The sequence below is a fragment of the Oncorhynchus gorbuscha genome, linkage group LG12 (assembly GCF_021184085.1).
Source record: "Oncorhynchus gorbuscha isolate QuinsamMale2020 ecotype Even-year linkage group LG12, OgorEven_v1.0, whole genome shotgun sequence".
In the NCBI taxonomy this organism is placed as follows: Eukaryota; Metazoa; Chordata; class Actinopteri; order Salmoniformes; family Salmonidae; genus Oncorhynchus; species Oncorhynchus gorbuscha.
Window position 1 is genome coordinate 81,534,261 of NC_060184.1, and position 17,500 is coordinate 81,551,760.

Here is a 17,500-nt window from a genome sequence, read left to right on the forward strand (position 1 = left end):
GCTCCTTGCTGTCCCCAGTCCACCTGACTGTGCTGCTGCTCCAGTTTCAACTGTTCTGCCTTATTATTATTTGACCATGCTGGTCATTTATGAACATTTGAACATCTTGGCCATGTTCTGTTATAATCTCTACCCGGCACAGCCAGAAGAGGACTGGCCACCCCACATAGCCCGGTTCCTCTCTAGGTTTCTTCCTAGGTTTTGGCCTTTCTAGGGAGTTTTTCCTAGCCACCGTGCTTTTACACCTGCATTGTTTGCTGTTTGGGGTTTTAGGCTGGGTTTCTGTACAGCACTTTGAGATATCAGCTGATGTACGAAGGGCTATATAAATAAATTTGATTTGATTTGATTGTTCCTAGGCCGTCATTGAAAATAAGAATTTGTTCTTAACTGACTTGCCTAGTAAAATAAAAAAATATAAACCAGAGATCATTACACAGGTGCACCTTGTGCTGGGGACAATGAAAGGCCACTCTAAAATGTGCAGTTTTGCCACAGATGTCTCAGAGGGAGCATCCAATTGGCATGCTGACTGCAGGAAGGTCCACCAGGGCTGTTGCCAGAGAATTGAATGTTCATTTCTCTACTATAAACCGCCTCCAACATCGTTTTATAGAATATGGCAGTATGTCCAAATAGCCGCTTCACAACCGCAGACCAAGTGGGTCATGTGGGCGAGCGGTTTGCTGATGTCACCGATGTCACCGTTGCTAAGGACAACGAACACAATTGCATGTCTCTCTCCCTGCCTATCTCTCTCCCTCCCTGTCTCTCTCCCTGCCTGTCTCTCTCCCTCCCCGTCTCTCTCCCTCCCCGTCTCTCTCCCTGCCTGTCTCTCTCCCTCCCCGTCTCTCTCCCTCCCTGTCTCTCTCCCTGCCTGTCTCTCTCCCTCCCCGTCTCTCTCCCTCCCCGTCTCTCTCCCTCCCCGTCTCTCTCCCTCCCTGTCTCTCTCCCTGCCTGTCTCTCTCCCTCCCCGTCTCTCTCCCTGCCTGTCTCTCTCCCTGTGATGGCAATTTGAATTCACAAATATACTGTGGCGAGATCCCGAGGCCCATTGTGAGGCCCCTCTTTTTTAAGGTATCGGTGACCACTAGTGTCTCATTATAGATGATCCGTGTTTTACCTTTTAGGGCAGTCCACCGTGTCCAGTCCCTGTTCCGACAGCTGTTTCAAGGCACTTAGAGCAGCCTGCAGAGGGAGAGAAGAACAGATGACCCAGTGAGACAGGCAGGGAGAGAGACAGAGAGGGAGAGAGACAGGCAGGGAGAGAGACAGAGAGGGAGAGAGACAGGCAGGAAGAGAGACAGGCAGGAAGAGAGACAGGCAGGAAGAGAGACAGGCAGGGAGCGAGACAGGCAGGGAGAGAGACAGGGAGGGAGAGAGACGGGGAGGGAGAGAGACAGGCAGGGAGAGAGACGGCGAGGGAGAGAGACAGGCAGGGAGAGAGACAGAGAGGGAGAGAGACAGGCAGGGAGAGAGACAGGGAGGGAGAGAGGCAGGCAGGAAGAGAGACGGGGAGGGAGAGAGACAGGCAGGGAGAGAGACGGGGAGGGAGAGAGACAGGCAGGGAGAGAGACGGGGAGGGAGAGAGACAGGCAGGGAGAGAGACAGAAAGGGAGAGAGACAGGCAGGGAGAGAGACAGAGGGGAGAGAGACAGGCAGGGAGAGAGACAGAGAGGGAGAGAGACAGACAGGGAGAGAGACAGGCAGGGAGAGAGACAGGCAGGGAGAGAGACGGGGAGGGGAGGGAGAGAGACAGGCAGGAAGAGAGATGGGGAGGGAGAGAGACAGGCAGGGAGAGAGACAGGGAGGGAGAGAGACAGGCAGGGAGAGAGACGGGGAGGGAGAGAGACAGGGAGGGAGAGAGACAGAGAGGGACTGAATGTCACCCTTCAGCTGCTTTTCAAATAACACTTAGTCTGAGAATCCCAATGGCAACAGGACACTAACCCTTCTCCCTTCTAACACTTAGTCTGAGAATCCCAATGGCAACAGGACACTAACCCTTCTCCCTTCTAACACTTAGTCTGAGAATCCCAATGGCAACAGGACACTAACCCTTCTCCCTTCTAACACTAACACTTAGTCTGAGAATCCCAATGGCAACAGGACACTAACCCTTCTCCCTTCTAACACTTAGTCTGAGAATCCCAATGGCAACAGGACACTAACCCTTCTCCCTTCTAACACTTAGTCTGAGAATCCCAATGGCAACAGGACACTAACCCTTCTCCCTTCTAACACTAACACTTAGTCTGAGAATCCCAATGGCAACAGGACACTAACCCTTCTCCCTTCTAACACTAACACTTAGTCTGAGAATCCCAATGGCAACAGGACACTAACCCTTCTCCCTTCTAACACTAACACTTAGTCTGAGAATCCCAATGGCAACAGGACACTAACCCTTCTCCCTTCTAACACTAACACTTAGTCTGAGAATCCCAATGGCAACAGGACACTAACCCTTCTCCCTTCTAACACTTAGTCTGAGAATCCCAATGGCAACAGGACACCCCTACACACACACACATGTTTCCATGGCATTTCCATTGTTTGGGTCAAGTTCCATTTACCAAATCTATTGACAGAAATACACTACATGACATCATGATCCACCGATGTCAGCCATCTGGACATAACTAAAATACAAAAAAACAAAAACACATTTAGTGTCGCAATAAATAACCTGATTTATTTTCCCATGAATGGAATGCTATCTGGGGGTACTTAACCAACGCTCAGTCTATTACCATGAATCCAGAATCCCTTTTAAAATCACAAACACACAGAGTGAGATGAGAGCCGTGCAGAGCTCTCTGTAATGAACTATTCTGGCCATCAGCTGTCTGTAATGAACTATTCTGGCCATCAGCTGTCTGTAATGAACTATTCTGGCCATCAGCTGTCTGTAATGAACTATTCTGGCCATCAGCTGTCTGTAATGAACTATTCTGGCCATCAGCTGTCTGTAATGAACTATTCTGGCCATCAGCTGTCTGTAATGAACTATTCTGGCCATCAGCTGTCTGAAATGAACTATTCTGGCCATCAGCTGTCTGTAATGAACTATTCTGGCCATCAGCTGTCTGTAATGAACTATTCTGGCCATCAGCTGTCTGAAATGAACTATTCTGGCCATCAGCTGTCTGTAATGAACTATTCTGGCCATCAGCTGTCTGTAATGAACTATTCTGGCCATCAGCTGTCTGTAATGAACTATTCTGGCCATCAGCTGTCTGTAATGAACTATTCTGGCCATCAGCTGTCTGTAATGAACTATTCTGGCCATCAGCTGTCTGAAATGAACTATTCTGGCCATCAGCTGTCTGTAATGAACTATTCTGGCCATCAGCTGTCTGTAATGAACTATTCTGGCCATCAGCTGTCTGAAATGAACTATTCTGGCCATCAGCTGTCTGTAATGAACTATTCTGGCCATCAGCTGTCTGAAATGAACTATTCTGGCCATCAGCTGTCTGTAATGAACTATTCTGGCCATCAGCTGTCTGAAATGAACTATTCTGGCCATCAGCTGTCTGAAATGAACTATTCTGGCCATCAGCTGTCTGTAATGAACTATTCTGGCCATCAGCTGTCTGTAATGAACTATTCTGGCCATCAGCTGTCTGTAATGAACTATTCTGGCCATCAGCTGTCTTGGACACAACCAGACATTCTCTGTCTGGACACAACCAGACATTCTCTGTCTGGACACAACCAGACATTCTCTGTCTGGACACAACCAGACATTCTCTGTCTGGACACAACCAGACATTCTCTGTCTGGACACAACCAGACATTCTCTGTCTGGACACAACCAGACATTCTCTGTCTGGACACAACCAGACAATCTCGGTCTGGACACAACCAGACATTCTCTGTCTGGACATCTGATCTGACACCTGAAACAACCAGACATTTTCTAGACACATGATGCATCATTGTAGGACTAAGTGGGACAAACTGGACTGGACTGAGCTGAGTGTAACCAGGCCAAACTGGACTGGACTGAGCTGAGTGTAACCAGGCCAAACTGGACTGGACTGAGCTGATCTGACACCTGAAACAACCAGTAACATTGTAGGACAGGCCAAACTGGACTGGACTGAGCTGAGTGTAACCAGGCCAAACTGGATTGGACTGAGCTGAGTGTAACCAGGCCAAACTGGACTGGACTGAGCTGAGTGTAACCAGGCCAAACTGGACTGGACTGAGCTGAGTGTAACCAGGCCAAACTGGACTGGACTGAGCTGAGTGTAACCAGGCCAAACTGGACCGATCTGATCCTACCAGGCTGCTGATCCCTGACAGACTCTTGAGATGAGGTCCAGATGTACCCCCCCCACCTTTTATCTCCTCCCTCTCTCTGTCTCCTAAGAGGAGGAGGGAGGGAGAGGGGGATGGAGAGAGAGGGAGATTAAATACATCTGCTGAGATGACAGTACCAGGTCCCACTGGGCAACCCCCACATCATCACCCCGACCATACCCCCACACCCCAACCCTAGACCTAACCCCCGTCCCAAAACCACCCCATAACCCCCAAATTCCTACCCCCATACCTACACTACCGTCGTTGCAGAGAAAGGTGGTTGGGAAAAAAGAGAGAGAAAAATGAGTGAGGGAATCCCCAAAAACACAGACAGACTCTGGAGTGAAAAGTGAGATCTGAAGAACTCTATCTCTCTCTCTCTCTCCCCCCTCTCTCTTGTCTCTTTCTCTCTCTCTCTCACTGACTCCTCCCCTCCTCTCCCTTTCCTCCTCTCCCTTTCCTCCCCTCCTCTCCCTTTCCTTTCCTCCTCTCCCCCTTTCCTCCTCTCCCTTTCCTCCCCTCCTCTCCCTTTCCTTTCCTCCCCTCATCTCCCTTTCCTTTCCTCCTCTCCCTTTCCTTTCCTCCTCTCCCTTTCCTTTCCTCCTCTCCCTTTCCTCCCCTCCTCTCCCTTTCCTTTCCTCCCCTCCTCTCCCTTTCCTTTCCTCCTCTCCCTTTCCTTTCCTCCTCTCCCTTTCCTTTCCTCCTCTCCCTTTCCTCCCCTCCTCTCCCTTTCCTCCCCCCTCTCCCTTTCCTTTCCTCCTCTCCCTTTTCTTTCCTCCTCTCCATTTCCTTTCCTCCTCTCCCTTTCCTCCCCTCCTCTCCTTTTCCTCCTCTCCCTTTTCTTTCCTCCTCTCCCTTTTCTTTCCTCCTCTCCCTTTCTTTCCTCCTCTCCCTTTCCTTTCCTCCTATCCCTTTCCTCCCCTCCTCTCCCTTTCCTCCCCTCCTCTCCCTTTCCTTTCCTCCTCTCCCTTTTCTTTCCTCCTCTCCCTTTTCTTTCCTCCTCTCCCTTTCCTTTCCTCCTCTCCCTTTCCAAACTGTAATCCCTACATGTTTCCAGCTGTAATCTCAACACACATCAACACCATCATCCCAGACACCCTGTACCCACTCCAACTCACATACCGCCCCAACAGATCCACAGATGATACAATCTCTATTGTACTTCACACTGCCCTCTCCCACCTGGACAAGAGGGGAAATAACTACGTGAGAATGATGTTAATAGACTACATATCAGCGTTCAACACCATAGCCCCCTCCAAGCTGGGGAACCTGGGACTGAAATGCTTCTTCTGTAAATGGATCCTGAACTTCCTGATCGGCCTCCCCCCTAGGCAACAACATGTCTGCCACGTTGATCCTCAACACGGGGGCCCCTCAGGGGTGTGTGTTTAGTCCCCTCCTGTACTCCCTGTTCACCCATTACTACGTGGACACACACGACTCCCAACGCCATCAAGTTTGATGATGGTAGGCCTAATGATGGTAGGCCTGATGATGGTAGGCCTGACGATGGTAGGCCTGACGATGGTAGGCCTGACGATGGTAGGCCTGATGATGGTAGGCCTGATGATGGTAGGCCTGATGATGGTAGGCCTGACGATGGTAGGCCTGACGATGGTAGGCCTGACGATGGTAGGCCTGATCACCGATGGCGATGAGACAGCCTACAGGGAGGAGGTCAGAGACTTAGCAGAGGCTCTCCCTTAATGTCAGCAGGACAAAGGACCTGATCGTGGACTACAGGAAACGGAGGGCCGAGCAACGCCCCCATTCACATCGAAGGGGCTGTAGTGGAACGGGTTGAGAGCTTCAAGTTCCTCGGTGTCCACATTACTAAAGAATTAGCATGGTTTACACACACCAACACAGTCGTGAAGAGGGTACGACAGCGCCTCTTATCGTCAGGAAGCTGAAAATATTTGGCATGGGGCCCTCGGATCCTCAAAAGGTTCTACAGCTGCACCATCGAGAGCATCCTGACTGGCTGCATCCCCGCTTGGTATGGCAAATGTACCACCCTCGACCGCATAGCACTACAGAGGGTGGTGCGGACAGGCCAGTACATCAGGAGGAGTTTGTCCCTAAGTAAACAGCCAGAACCCAATAGGAGGGGGTTTGTCCCCTAAGTAAACAGCCAGAACCCAATAGGAGGGGGTTTGTCCCCTAAGTAAACAGCCAGAACCCAATAGGAGGGGTTTGTCCCCTAAGTAAACAGCCAGAACCCAATAGGAGGAGTTTGTCCCCTAAGTAAACAGCCAGAACCCAATAGGAGGAGTTTGTCCCCTAAGTAAACAGCCAGAACCCAATAGGAGGAGTTTGTCCCCTAAGTAAACAGCCAGAACCCATCTGCTACATCTACATCTCTCTAGTGGGTCCTGGACAAACAACCATATATTAGGAGGATGGCGGCTATGGTGATATACGGCCAGAGCCCATCCCTGACACACACACACACACACACACACACACACACACACACACACACACACACACACACACACACACACACACACACACACACACACACACACACACACACACACACACACACACACACACACACACACACACACACACACACACACACACACACACACACACACACACACACCATGCGCCACTTTGGGTGCATGCGTAGGCCTGTGTGTGTGTGTGCGTAGGTAAGTGTGTGTGTGTGCGTGCGTGCGTGTGTGCCGGCTGGACTGACGCATCAACACCAGAGGAGTGTGTTTAGTCTGAAAAGACAGACAGCGATGTGGAAGTGCTCCATCTCTGTCAGAGAGAGAGAAAGAGAGGCTAAAATACAAAGAGAAGGAGAGAGGGAGGGAAGGAGAGAGGGAGGGAAGGAGAGAGGGAGGGAAGGAAGGAGAGAGGGAGGGAAGGAGAGAGGGAGGGAAGGAGAGAGGGAGGGAAGGAGAGAGGGAGGGAAGGAGAGAGGGAGGGAGGGAAGGAGAGAGGGAGGGAGGGAAGGAGAGGGAGGGAAGGAGAGAGGGAGGGAAGGAGAGAGGGAGGGAAGGAGAGAGGGAGGGAAGGAAGGAGAGAGGGAGGGAAGGAAGGAGAGAGGGAGGGAAGGAGAGAGGGAGGGAGGGAAGGAAGGAGAGATGGAGGGAAGGAAGGAGAGAGGGAGGGAGAGAAGGAAGGAGAGAGGGAGGGAGGGAAGGAAGGAGAGAGGGAAGGAAGGAGAGAGGGAAGGAAGGAGAGAGGGAGGGAAGGAGAGAGGGAGGGATAGAAGGAGAGATGGAGGGAAGGAAGGAGAGATGGAGGGAAGGAAGGAGAGAGGGAGGGAGAGATGGAGGGAAGGAAGGAGAGAGGGAGGGAGAGATGGAGGGAAGGAAGGAGAGAGGGAGGGAAGGAAGGAGAGAGGGAGGGAAGGAGAGAGGGAAGGAAGGAGAGATGGAGGGATGGAAGGAGAGAGGGAGGGATGTAAGGAGAGAGGGAGGGAAGGAGAGATGAGGGAAGGAGGGAAGGAGAGAGGGAGGGAAGGAGAGGGAGGGTAGGAGAGAGGGAGGGTAGGAGAGAGGGAGGGAAGGAGAGAGGGAGGGAAGGAGAGATGAGGGAAGGAGGGAAGGAGAGAGGGAGGGAAGGAGAGGGAGGGAAGGAGAGAGGGGGGCGACAGGCCATCACACATCTTCAGAGCCGGTGGAGGGTCTCTTCCTGAGGACCCATCACCCCCCCTCTCTCTAATCTTCTCCTTCTCTCTTCCCCCTCTTTAGATAACAAACCAGCTTTCACCACCAGCCGGGCCCATCGGCCCTCTTCTCATCTCCTCCACAGACATATTTCAGCCACACCAGGGATACTTCACACGTTGGTTCGTTCATTCGTTCATTCGTCTGCCTGCTCGCTGCTCAGTTCAAAGCTTGGGCAGACCAGACTAGGCAAACAGCAGAGGAATGTGTCATGGTCCAGGGATCCACCATCAGCCGCGGCTGACAGGCAGACAGACAGGCAGGCAGACAAACAGACAGACATACAGACAGACAGACAGACAGACAGACAGAGACAGACAGACAGACAGACAGACAGACAGACAGACAGACAGACAGCAGGCAGGCAGGCAGACAAGCAGACAGACATACATACATACAGACAGACAGACAGACAGACAGACAGACAGACAGACAGACAGGCAGGCAGGCAGGCAGGCAGGCAGGCAGGCAGGCAGGCAGGCAGGCAGACAGACAGACAGACAAGCAGACAGACATTTAGACAGACAGGCAGACAGACAGGCATCCCGACAGGCAGACAGGCGGGCAGACAGACAAGACAGACAGACAGACAGGCAGACAGACAGGCAGACAGACAGACAAGAGACAGACAGACAGACAGACAGACAGACAGACAGACAGACAGACAGACAGACAGACAGACAGACAGACAGACAAGCAGACATACAGGCAGACAGGGCCCTGGGCTGTATCCCAAATGGCACCCTATTTCCTATTGGCCCTGGTCAAAAGTAGTGCACTACATAGAGGATAGGATGCCATTTGGGACTGGGACACGGAGTCCTGGTCATTTATCCTGGCCTGGACAACTCTAATGGTCACTTCCTTCAGCTGCTTAGCCAAACACAGAGCACTCCCCTGGGAGCACCTATTGGACTGCAGGAGGGATGGATGGAGAGATGTGGGCGTGCCCCAAGGGTCAATACTGGGGCCCCTCCTGTTCAGCCTGTACATTAATGATCTGCCTTCTGTCTGTACTGGGTCTGAAGTTCAAATGTATGCAGATGATACAGTGATATATTTGCATGGAAAGAGCAAACAACAAGCTGCAGAAGAACTCACTACTGTAATGGTCCCGGTTACAAAGTGACTCAGTGACTCGTGTTTGCATCTCAATGTGAAATAAACAGTTTGCATGTTCTTCACAAAGAGGGCAACAGATGCTACTGAGCCAGATGTCTATGTGTCAGGGGAGAAGCTCCAGGTGGTATCCGATTTTAAGTACCTTGGCATCATACTTGATTCCCAACCTCTCTTTTAAAAAGCATGTGAAAAAGGTCATTCAAATAACTAAATTCAATCTAGCTAATTTCTGATTTATACAAAATTGTTTGACTACAGAGGTAGCAAAAATGTACTTCAAATCTATGATACTCCCCCACTTAACATACTGCTTGACTAGTTGGGCCCAAGCTTGCTGTACAACATTAAAACCTATTCAGTCTGTCTACAAACAGGCTCTCAAAGTGCTTGATAGGAAGCCCAATAGCCATCATCATTGTCACATCCTTAGAAAACATGAGCTCTTGAGTTGGGAAAATCTTGTGCAATACACCGACGCATGTCTTGTATTCAAGATCCTTAATGGCCTGGCTCTCCCTCCACTCAATATTTTTGTTAAACAGAAAACCCAGACATATGGCAGCAGATCCACAAGGTCTGCCATGAGAGGTGACTGTATAGTTCCCCTAAGGAAAAGCACCTTTAGTAAATCCGTTTTCTCTGTGAGAGCTTCCCATGTCTGGAATACACTGCCATCAGACACACATAACTGCACCACATATCACACTTACACAAAATGCTTGAAGACATGGCTAAAGGTCAATCAGATTTGTGAACATGGTCCCTAGCTGTGTGTTGCCGCTTTCCATGTTGTCTGTTGTCTGTAGCTTGTGAGGTGTGTAAACACTTTGTTGCTTTTATGAATTTTTTCTTGCTGCTTTTTGTTCTATGTTGCTCTGTCTGTATGCTATGTCTTGCTTGTCCTATGTTGCTCTGTCTGTATGCTACGTCTTGCTTGTCCTATGTTGCTCTGTCTGTATGCTATGTCTTGCTTGTCCTATGTTGCTATGTCTATGGTGCTATTGTCTATATTGTAATTGTTTTTAATATCCTGCATAGGGACTGCGGTTGAAAATTAGCCGGCTGGCTAAAACCGGCACTTTTACTGAAACGTTGATTAATGTGCACTGTCCCTGTAAAAATAAAATAAAATAAAAAAAAATTACAAAAAAAAGATGGAGGGATGGAGAGAGGGAGGGATGGATGGAGAGAGGGAGGGATGGAGAGAGGGAGGGATGGAGAGAGAGATGGAGGGATGGAGAGAGGGAGGGATGGATGGAGAGATGGAGGGATGGATGGATGGAGAGAGGGAGGGATGGAGAGAGGGAGGGATGGATGGAGAGATGGAGGGATGGAGAGAGGGAGGGATGGATGGATGGAGAGATGGAGGGATGGAGAGAGGGAGGGATGGATGGAGAGATGGAGGGATGGAGAGAGGGAGGGAGGGATGGAGAGATGGAGGGATGGAGAGAGGGAGGGATGGATGGAGAGATGGAGGGATGGAGAGAGGGAGGGATGGATGGAGAGATGAGGGATGGAGAGAGGGATGAATGGAGAGAGGGATGGATGGAGGGATGGAGAGAGGGAGGGATGGAGAGAGGGAGGGATGGAGAGAGGGATGGATGGAGGGATGGAGAGAGGGAGGGATGGAGAGAGGGAGGGATGGATGGAGAGATGGAGGGATGGAGAGAGGGAGGGAGGGATGGATGGAGAGATGGAGGGATGGAGAGAGGGAGGGATGGATGGAGAGATGGAGGGATGGAGAGAGGGAGGGATGGATGGAGAGATGAGGGATGGAGAGAGGGATGAATGGAGAGAGGGATGGATGGAGGGATGGAGAGAGGGAGGGATGGAGAGAGGGAGGGATGGAGAGAGGGATGGATGGAGGGATGGAGAGAGGGAGGGATGGAGAGAGGGAGGGATGGATGGAGGGATGGAGAGAGGGAGGGATGGAGAGAGGGAGGGATGAGAGGGAGGGATGGAGGGATGGAGGGAGGGATGGAGAGAGGGAGGGATGGAGAGAGGGAGGGATGGATGGAGGGATGGAGAGAGGGAGGGATGGAGAGAGGGAGGGATGGAGAGAGGGAGGGATGGATGGAGGGATGTAGAGATGGAGGGATGGAGAGAGGGAGGGAGGGATGGATGGAGAGATGGAGGGATGGAGAGAGGTAGGGATGGAGAGATGGAGGGATGGATGGATGAAGAGATGGAGAGAGGGAGGGATGGAGAGAGGGAGGGATGGATGGAGAGATGGAGAGAGGGAGGGATGGAGAGAGGGAGGGATGGATGGAGGGATGGAGAGAGGGAGGGATGGAGAGAGGGAGGGATGGATGGAGGGATGTAGAGATGGAGGGATGGAGAGAGGGAGGGAGGGATGGATGGAGAGATGGAGGGATGGAGAGAGGTAGGGATGGAGAGATGGAGGGATGGATGGATGAAGAGATGGAGAGAGGGAGGGATGGAGAGAGGGAGGGATGGATGGAGAGATGGAGAGAGGGAGGGATGGAGAGAGGGAGGGATGGATGGAGAGAGGGATGGATGGATGGATGGAGAGAGGGATGGATAGATGGAGAGATGGAGGGATGGAGAGAGGGATGGATGGGTGGAGAGATGGAGAGAGGGAGGGATGGATGGATGGAGAGAGGGATGGATGGATGGAGAGATGGAGGGATGGAGAGAGGGAGGGATGGATGGAGAGATGGAGGGATGGAGAGAGGGAGGGATGGATGGAGAGATGGAGGGATGGAGGGATGGATGGAGAGATGGAGGGATGGATGGAGGGATGGAGAGAGGGAGGGATGGAGAGAGGGAGGGATGGAGAGAGGGAGGGATGGATGGAGGGATGGAGAGATGGAGGGATGGAGAGAGGGAGGGATGGATGGAGGGATGGAGAGAGGGAGGGATGGAGAGAGGGAGGGATGGATGGAGAGATGGAGGGATGGAGAGAGGGAGGGATGGATGGAGGGATGGAGAGAGGGATGGATGGATGGAGGGATGGAGAGAGGGATGGATGTATGGAGGGATGGAGAGAGGAAGGGATGGATGGAGAGAGGGAGGGATGGATGGAGGGATGGAAAGAGGGATGGATGGATGGAGAGATGGAGGGATGGAGAGAGGGAGGGATGGATGGAGAGATGGAGGGATGGATGGAGAGAGGGAGGGATGGATGGAGAGATGGAGAGAGGGAGGGATGGATGGAGAGATGAGGGATGGAGAGAGGGATGGATGGAGAGAGGGATGGAGAGAGGGAGGGATGTATGGAGGGATGGAGAGAGGGAGGGATCGAGAGAGGGATGGGTGGAGGGATGGAGAGAGGGAGGGATGGAGAGAGGGAGGGATGGAGAGAGGGAGGGATGGATGGAGGGATGGAGAGATGGAGGGATGGAGAGAGGGAGGGATGGATGGAGAGATGAGGGATGGAGAGAGGGATGGATGGAGAGAGGGATGGAGAGAGGGAGGGATCGAGAGAGGGAGGGATGGGTGGAGGGATGGAGAGAGGGAGGGATGGAGAGAGGGAGGGATGGAGAGAGGGAGGGATGGATGGAGGGATGGAGAGATGGAGGGATGGAGAGAGGGAGGGATGGATGGAGAGAGGGAGGGATGGATGGAGAGAGGGAGGGATGGGTGGATGGAGGGATGGAGAGATGGAGAGAGGGAGGGATGGATGGAGGGATGGAGAGAGGGAGGGATGGAGAGAGGGAGGGATGGGTGGAGGGATGGAGAGAGGGAGGGATGGAGACAGGGAGGGATGGATGGAGGGATGGAGAGATGGAGGGATGGAGAGAGGGAGGGATGGATGGAGAGAGGGAGGGATGGATGGAGAGAGGGATGGATGGATAGATGGAGAGATGGAGGGATGGAAAGAGGGAGGGATGGATGGAGAGATGGAGAGAGGGAGGGATGGATGGAGAGAGGGATGGATGGAGGATGAGATGGAGGGATGGAGAGAGGGAGGGATGGATGGAGAGAGGGATGGATGGAGAGATGGAGGGATGGAGAGAGGGGGATGGATGGAGAGATGGAGGAATGGAGAGAGGGAGGGATGGATGGATGGAGAGAGGGAGGGATGGAGAGAGGGAGGGATGGATGGATGGAGAGATGGAGAGAGGGAGGGATGGAGAGAGGGAGGGATGGATGGAGAGAGGGATGGATAGATGGATGGATGGAGGGATGGAGAGAGGGAGGGATGGAGAGATGGAGAGAGGGAGGGATGGATGGAGAGAGGGATGGATGGAGATGGAGAGATGGAGGGATGGAGAGAGGGAGGGATGGATGGAGAGATGGAGAGAGGGAGGGATGGATGGAGAGAGGGATGGATGGAGAGATGGAGAGATGGAGGGATGGAGAGAGGGAGGGATGGATGGAGAGAGGGATGGATGGAGAGATGGAGGGATGGAGAGAGGGGGGATGGATGGAGAGATGGAGGATGGAGAGAGGGAGGATGGATGGAGAGAGGGATGGATGAGAGGGAGGGATGGATGGAGAGATGGAGGGATGGAGAGAGGGAGGGATGGAGGGATGGAGAGAGGGAGGGATGGAGAGAGGGAGGGATGGATGGAGAGATGGAGAGAGGGAGGGATGGATGGAGAGAGGGATGGATGGATGGAGAGATGGAGGGATGGAGAGATGGAGGGATGGATGGATGGAGAGAGGGATGGATGGATGGAGAGATGGAGGGATGGATGGAGAGATGGAGGGATCGAGAGAGGGAGGGATGGAGAGATGGATGGATGGATGGAGGGATGGAGAGAGGGATGGAGGGATGGAGAGAGGAAGGGATGGATGGAGAGAGGGAGGGATGGAGGGATGGAGAGAGGGATGGATGGAGGGATGGAGAGAGGAAGGATGGATGGAGGGATGGAGAGAGGGATGGGGATGGAGGGATGGAGAGAGGAGGGATGGATGGAGGGATGGATGGAGAAAGGGAGGGATGGAGGGATGGAGAGAGGGATGGGTGGATGGAGGGATGGAGAGAGGAAGGGATGGATGGAGGGATGGATGGAGAAAGGGAGGGATGGATGGAGAGGGAGGGATGGATGGAGGGATGGATAGAGAGAGGGAGGGATGGATGGAGAGGGAGGGAGATGGATGGATGGATAGAGAGGGAGGGATGGATAGAGAGAGGGAGGGATGGAGGGAGGGATGGATAGAGAGAGGGAGGGATGGATGGAGAGAGAGGAGGGAGGGATGGATGGAGAGAGGGGGAATGGATGGATGGAGAGATGGAGGGATGGGAGAGGGAGGGATGGATGAGAGATGAGGGATGGATGGATGGAGAGAGGGATGGAGAGAGGGAGGGATGATGGAGGGATGGAGAGAGGAAGGGATGGGTGGAGGGATGGAGAGAGGGAGGGATGGAGAGAGAGAGGGATGGAGAGAGGGAGGGATGGATGGAGGGAGAGATGGAGGGATGGGAGAGGGAGGGATGGATGGATGGAGAGAGGGAGGGATGGAGAGAGGGAGGGATGGGTGGATGGAGGGATGGAGAGATGGAGGGATGGAGAGAGGGAGGGATGGATGGAGGGATGGGAGAGAGGGAGGGATGGATGGATGGAGAGATGGAGAGAGGGAGGGATGGATGGAGAGAGGGATGGATGGAGGATGGAGGGATGGGAGAGGGGGATGGATGGAGAGATGGAGGAATGGAGAGAGGGAGGGGGATGGAGAGAGGGATGGAGAGAGGGAGGGGATGGAGGGATGAGAGGGAGGGATGGAGAGGGATGGGTGGAGGGATGGAGAGAGGGAGGGATGGAGAGAGGGAGGGATGGAGAGAGGGAGGGATGGATGGATGGAGAGATGGAGGGATGGAGAGAGGGAGGGATGGATGGAGAGATGAGGGATGAGAGGGATGGATGGAGAGAGGGATGGAGAGAGGGAGGGATCGGGAGGGAGGGATGGGTGGAGGGATGGATGGAGAGAGGGAGGGATGGAGAGAGGGAGGGATGGATGGAGGGATGGAGAGATGGAGGGATGGAGAGAGGGAGGGATGGATGGAGAGAGGGAGGGATGGATGGAGGAGAGGGATGGGTGGATGGGGATGGATGGAGAGAGGGAGGGATGGATGGAGGGATGGAGGGAGGGATGGAGGAGGGAGGGATGGGTGGAGGGATGGAGAGAGGGAGGGATGGAGAGAGGGAGGGATGGAGACAGGGAGGGATGGATGGAGGGATGGAGGATGGAGGGATGGAGAGAGGGAGGGATGGATGGAGGGATGGATGGAGAGAGGGATGGATGGGATGGAGAGATGGAGGGATGGAGAGAGGGAGGGATGGATGGAGAGATGGAGAGAGGGAGGGATGGATGGAGAGAGGGATGGATGGAGAGATGGAGAGATGGAGGGATGGAGAGAGGGAGGGATGGATGGAGAGAGGGATGGATGGAGAGATGGAGGGATGGAGAGAGGGGGGGATGGATGGAGAGATGGAGGAATGGAGAGAGGGAGGGATGGATGGATGGAGAGAGGGAGGGATGGAGAGAGGGAGGGATGGAGGGGTGGATGGATGGAGAGATGGAGAGAGGGAGGGATGGAGAGAGGGAGGGATGGATGGAGAGAGGGATGGATAGATGGAGAGATGGAGGGATGGAGAGAGGGAGGGATGGATGGATGGAGGGATGGATGGAGAGAGGGATGGATGGAGAGATGGAGAGATGGAGGGATGGAGAGAGGGAGGGATGGATGGAGAGATGGAGAGAGGGAGGGATGGATGGAGAGAGGGATGGATGGAGAGATGGAGAGATGGAGGGATGGAGAGAGGGAGGGATGGATGGAGAGAGGGATGGATGGAGAGATGGAGGGATGGAGAGAGGGGGGGATGGATGGAGAGATGGAGGAATGGAGAGAGGGAGGGATGGATGGAGAGAGGGATGGATGAGAGGGAGGGATGGATGGAGAGATGGAGGGATGGAGAGAGGGAGGGATCGATGGAGGGATGGAGAGAGGGAGGGATGGAGAGAGGGAGGGATGGATGGAGAGATGGAGAGAGGGAGGGATGGATGGAGAGAGGGATGGATGGATGGAGAGATGGAGGGATGGAGAGATGGAGGGATGGATGGATGGAGAGAGGGATGGATGGATGGAGAGATGGAGGGATGGATGGAGAGATGGAGGGATCGAGAGAGGGAGGGATGGAGAGATGGAGAGAGGGATGGATGGATGGAGGGATGGAGAGAGGGATGGATGGAGGGATGGAGAGAGGAAGGGATGGATGGAGAGAGGGAGGGATGGAGGGATGGAGAGAGGGATGGGTGGATGGAGGGATGGAGAGAGGAAGGGATGGATGGAGGGATGGAGAGAGGGATGGGTGGATGGAGGGATGGAGAGAGGAAGGGATGGATGGAGGGATGGATGGAGAAAGGGAGGGATGGAGGGATGGAGAGAGGGATGGGTGGATGGAGGGATGGAGAGAGGAAGGGATGGATGGAGGGATGGATGGAGAAAGGGAGGGATGGATGGAGAGGGAGGGATGGATGGAGGGATGGATAGAGAGAGGGAGGGATGGATGGAGAGAGAGAGGGAGGGAGAGATGGATGAAGAGAGGGAGGGATGGATAGAGAGGGAGGGATGGATAGAGAGAGGGAGGGATGGAGGGAGGGATGGATAGAGAGAGGGAGGGATGGATGGAGGGACGGAGAGAGAGAGGGAGGGATGGATGGAGAGAGGGAGGAATGGATGGATGGAGAGATGGAGGGATGGAGAGAGGGAGGGATGGATGGAGAGATGAGGGATGGAGAGAGGGATGGATGGAGAGAGGGATGGAGAGAGGGAGGGATGTATGGAGGGATGGAGAGAGGAAGGGATGGGTGGAGGGATGGAGAGAGGGAGGGATGGAGAGAGAGAGGGATGGAGAGAGGGAGGGATGGATGGAGGGAGAGATGGAGGGATGGAGAGAGGGAGGGATGGATGGATGGAGAGAGGGAGGGATGGAGAGAGGGAGGGATGGGTGGATGGAGGGATGGAGAGATGGAGGGATGGAGAGAGGGAGGGATGGATGGAGGGATGGAGAGAGGGAGGGATGGAGAGAGGGAGGGATGGATGGAGAGATGGAGAGAGGGAGGGATGGAGAGAGGGAGGGATGGATGGAGAGAGGGATGGATGGAGAGATGGAGGGATGGAGAGAGGGAGGGATGGAGGGGTGGATGGATGGAGAGATGGAGAGAGGGAGGGATGGATGGATGGATGGAGAGAGGGATGCATAGATGGAGAGATGGAGGGATGGAGAGAGGGAGGGATGGATGGAGAGATGGAGAGAGGGAGGGATGGATGGAGAGAGGGATGGATGGATGAGAGATGGAGGGATGGAGAGAGGGAGGGATGGATGGAGAGAGGGATGGATGGATGGAGAGATGGAGGGATGGAGAGAGGGGGGGATGGATGGAGAGATGGAGGAATGGAG

At 53.7% G+C, this 17,500-nt stretch overlaps 1 protein-coding gene across 3 annotated transcripts in view; it reads right to left on the minus strand.

Moving 5' to 3' along the window:
• stau2 (staufen double-stranded RNA binding protein 2) overlaps positions 1 to 17,500 on the minus strand; it is a 286,330-nt gene that overhangs the window by 12,189 nt on the left and 256,641 nt on the right. For all 3 annotated transcript variants that reach the window (XR_006830797.1, XM_046293051.1, XM_046293050.1), the window contains exon 15: positions 1,124 to 1,188. Coding sequence is in view for 2 of the 3 variants with exons in the window: in XM_046293051.1 (XP_046149007.1) it covers positions 1,124 to 1,188 (65 nt within the window). In the remaining variant the exon portion in view is untranslated. The remainder of the gene's footprint in view (positions 1 to 1,123; positions 1,189 to 17,500) is intronic.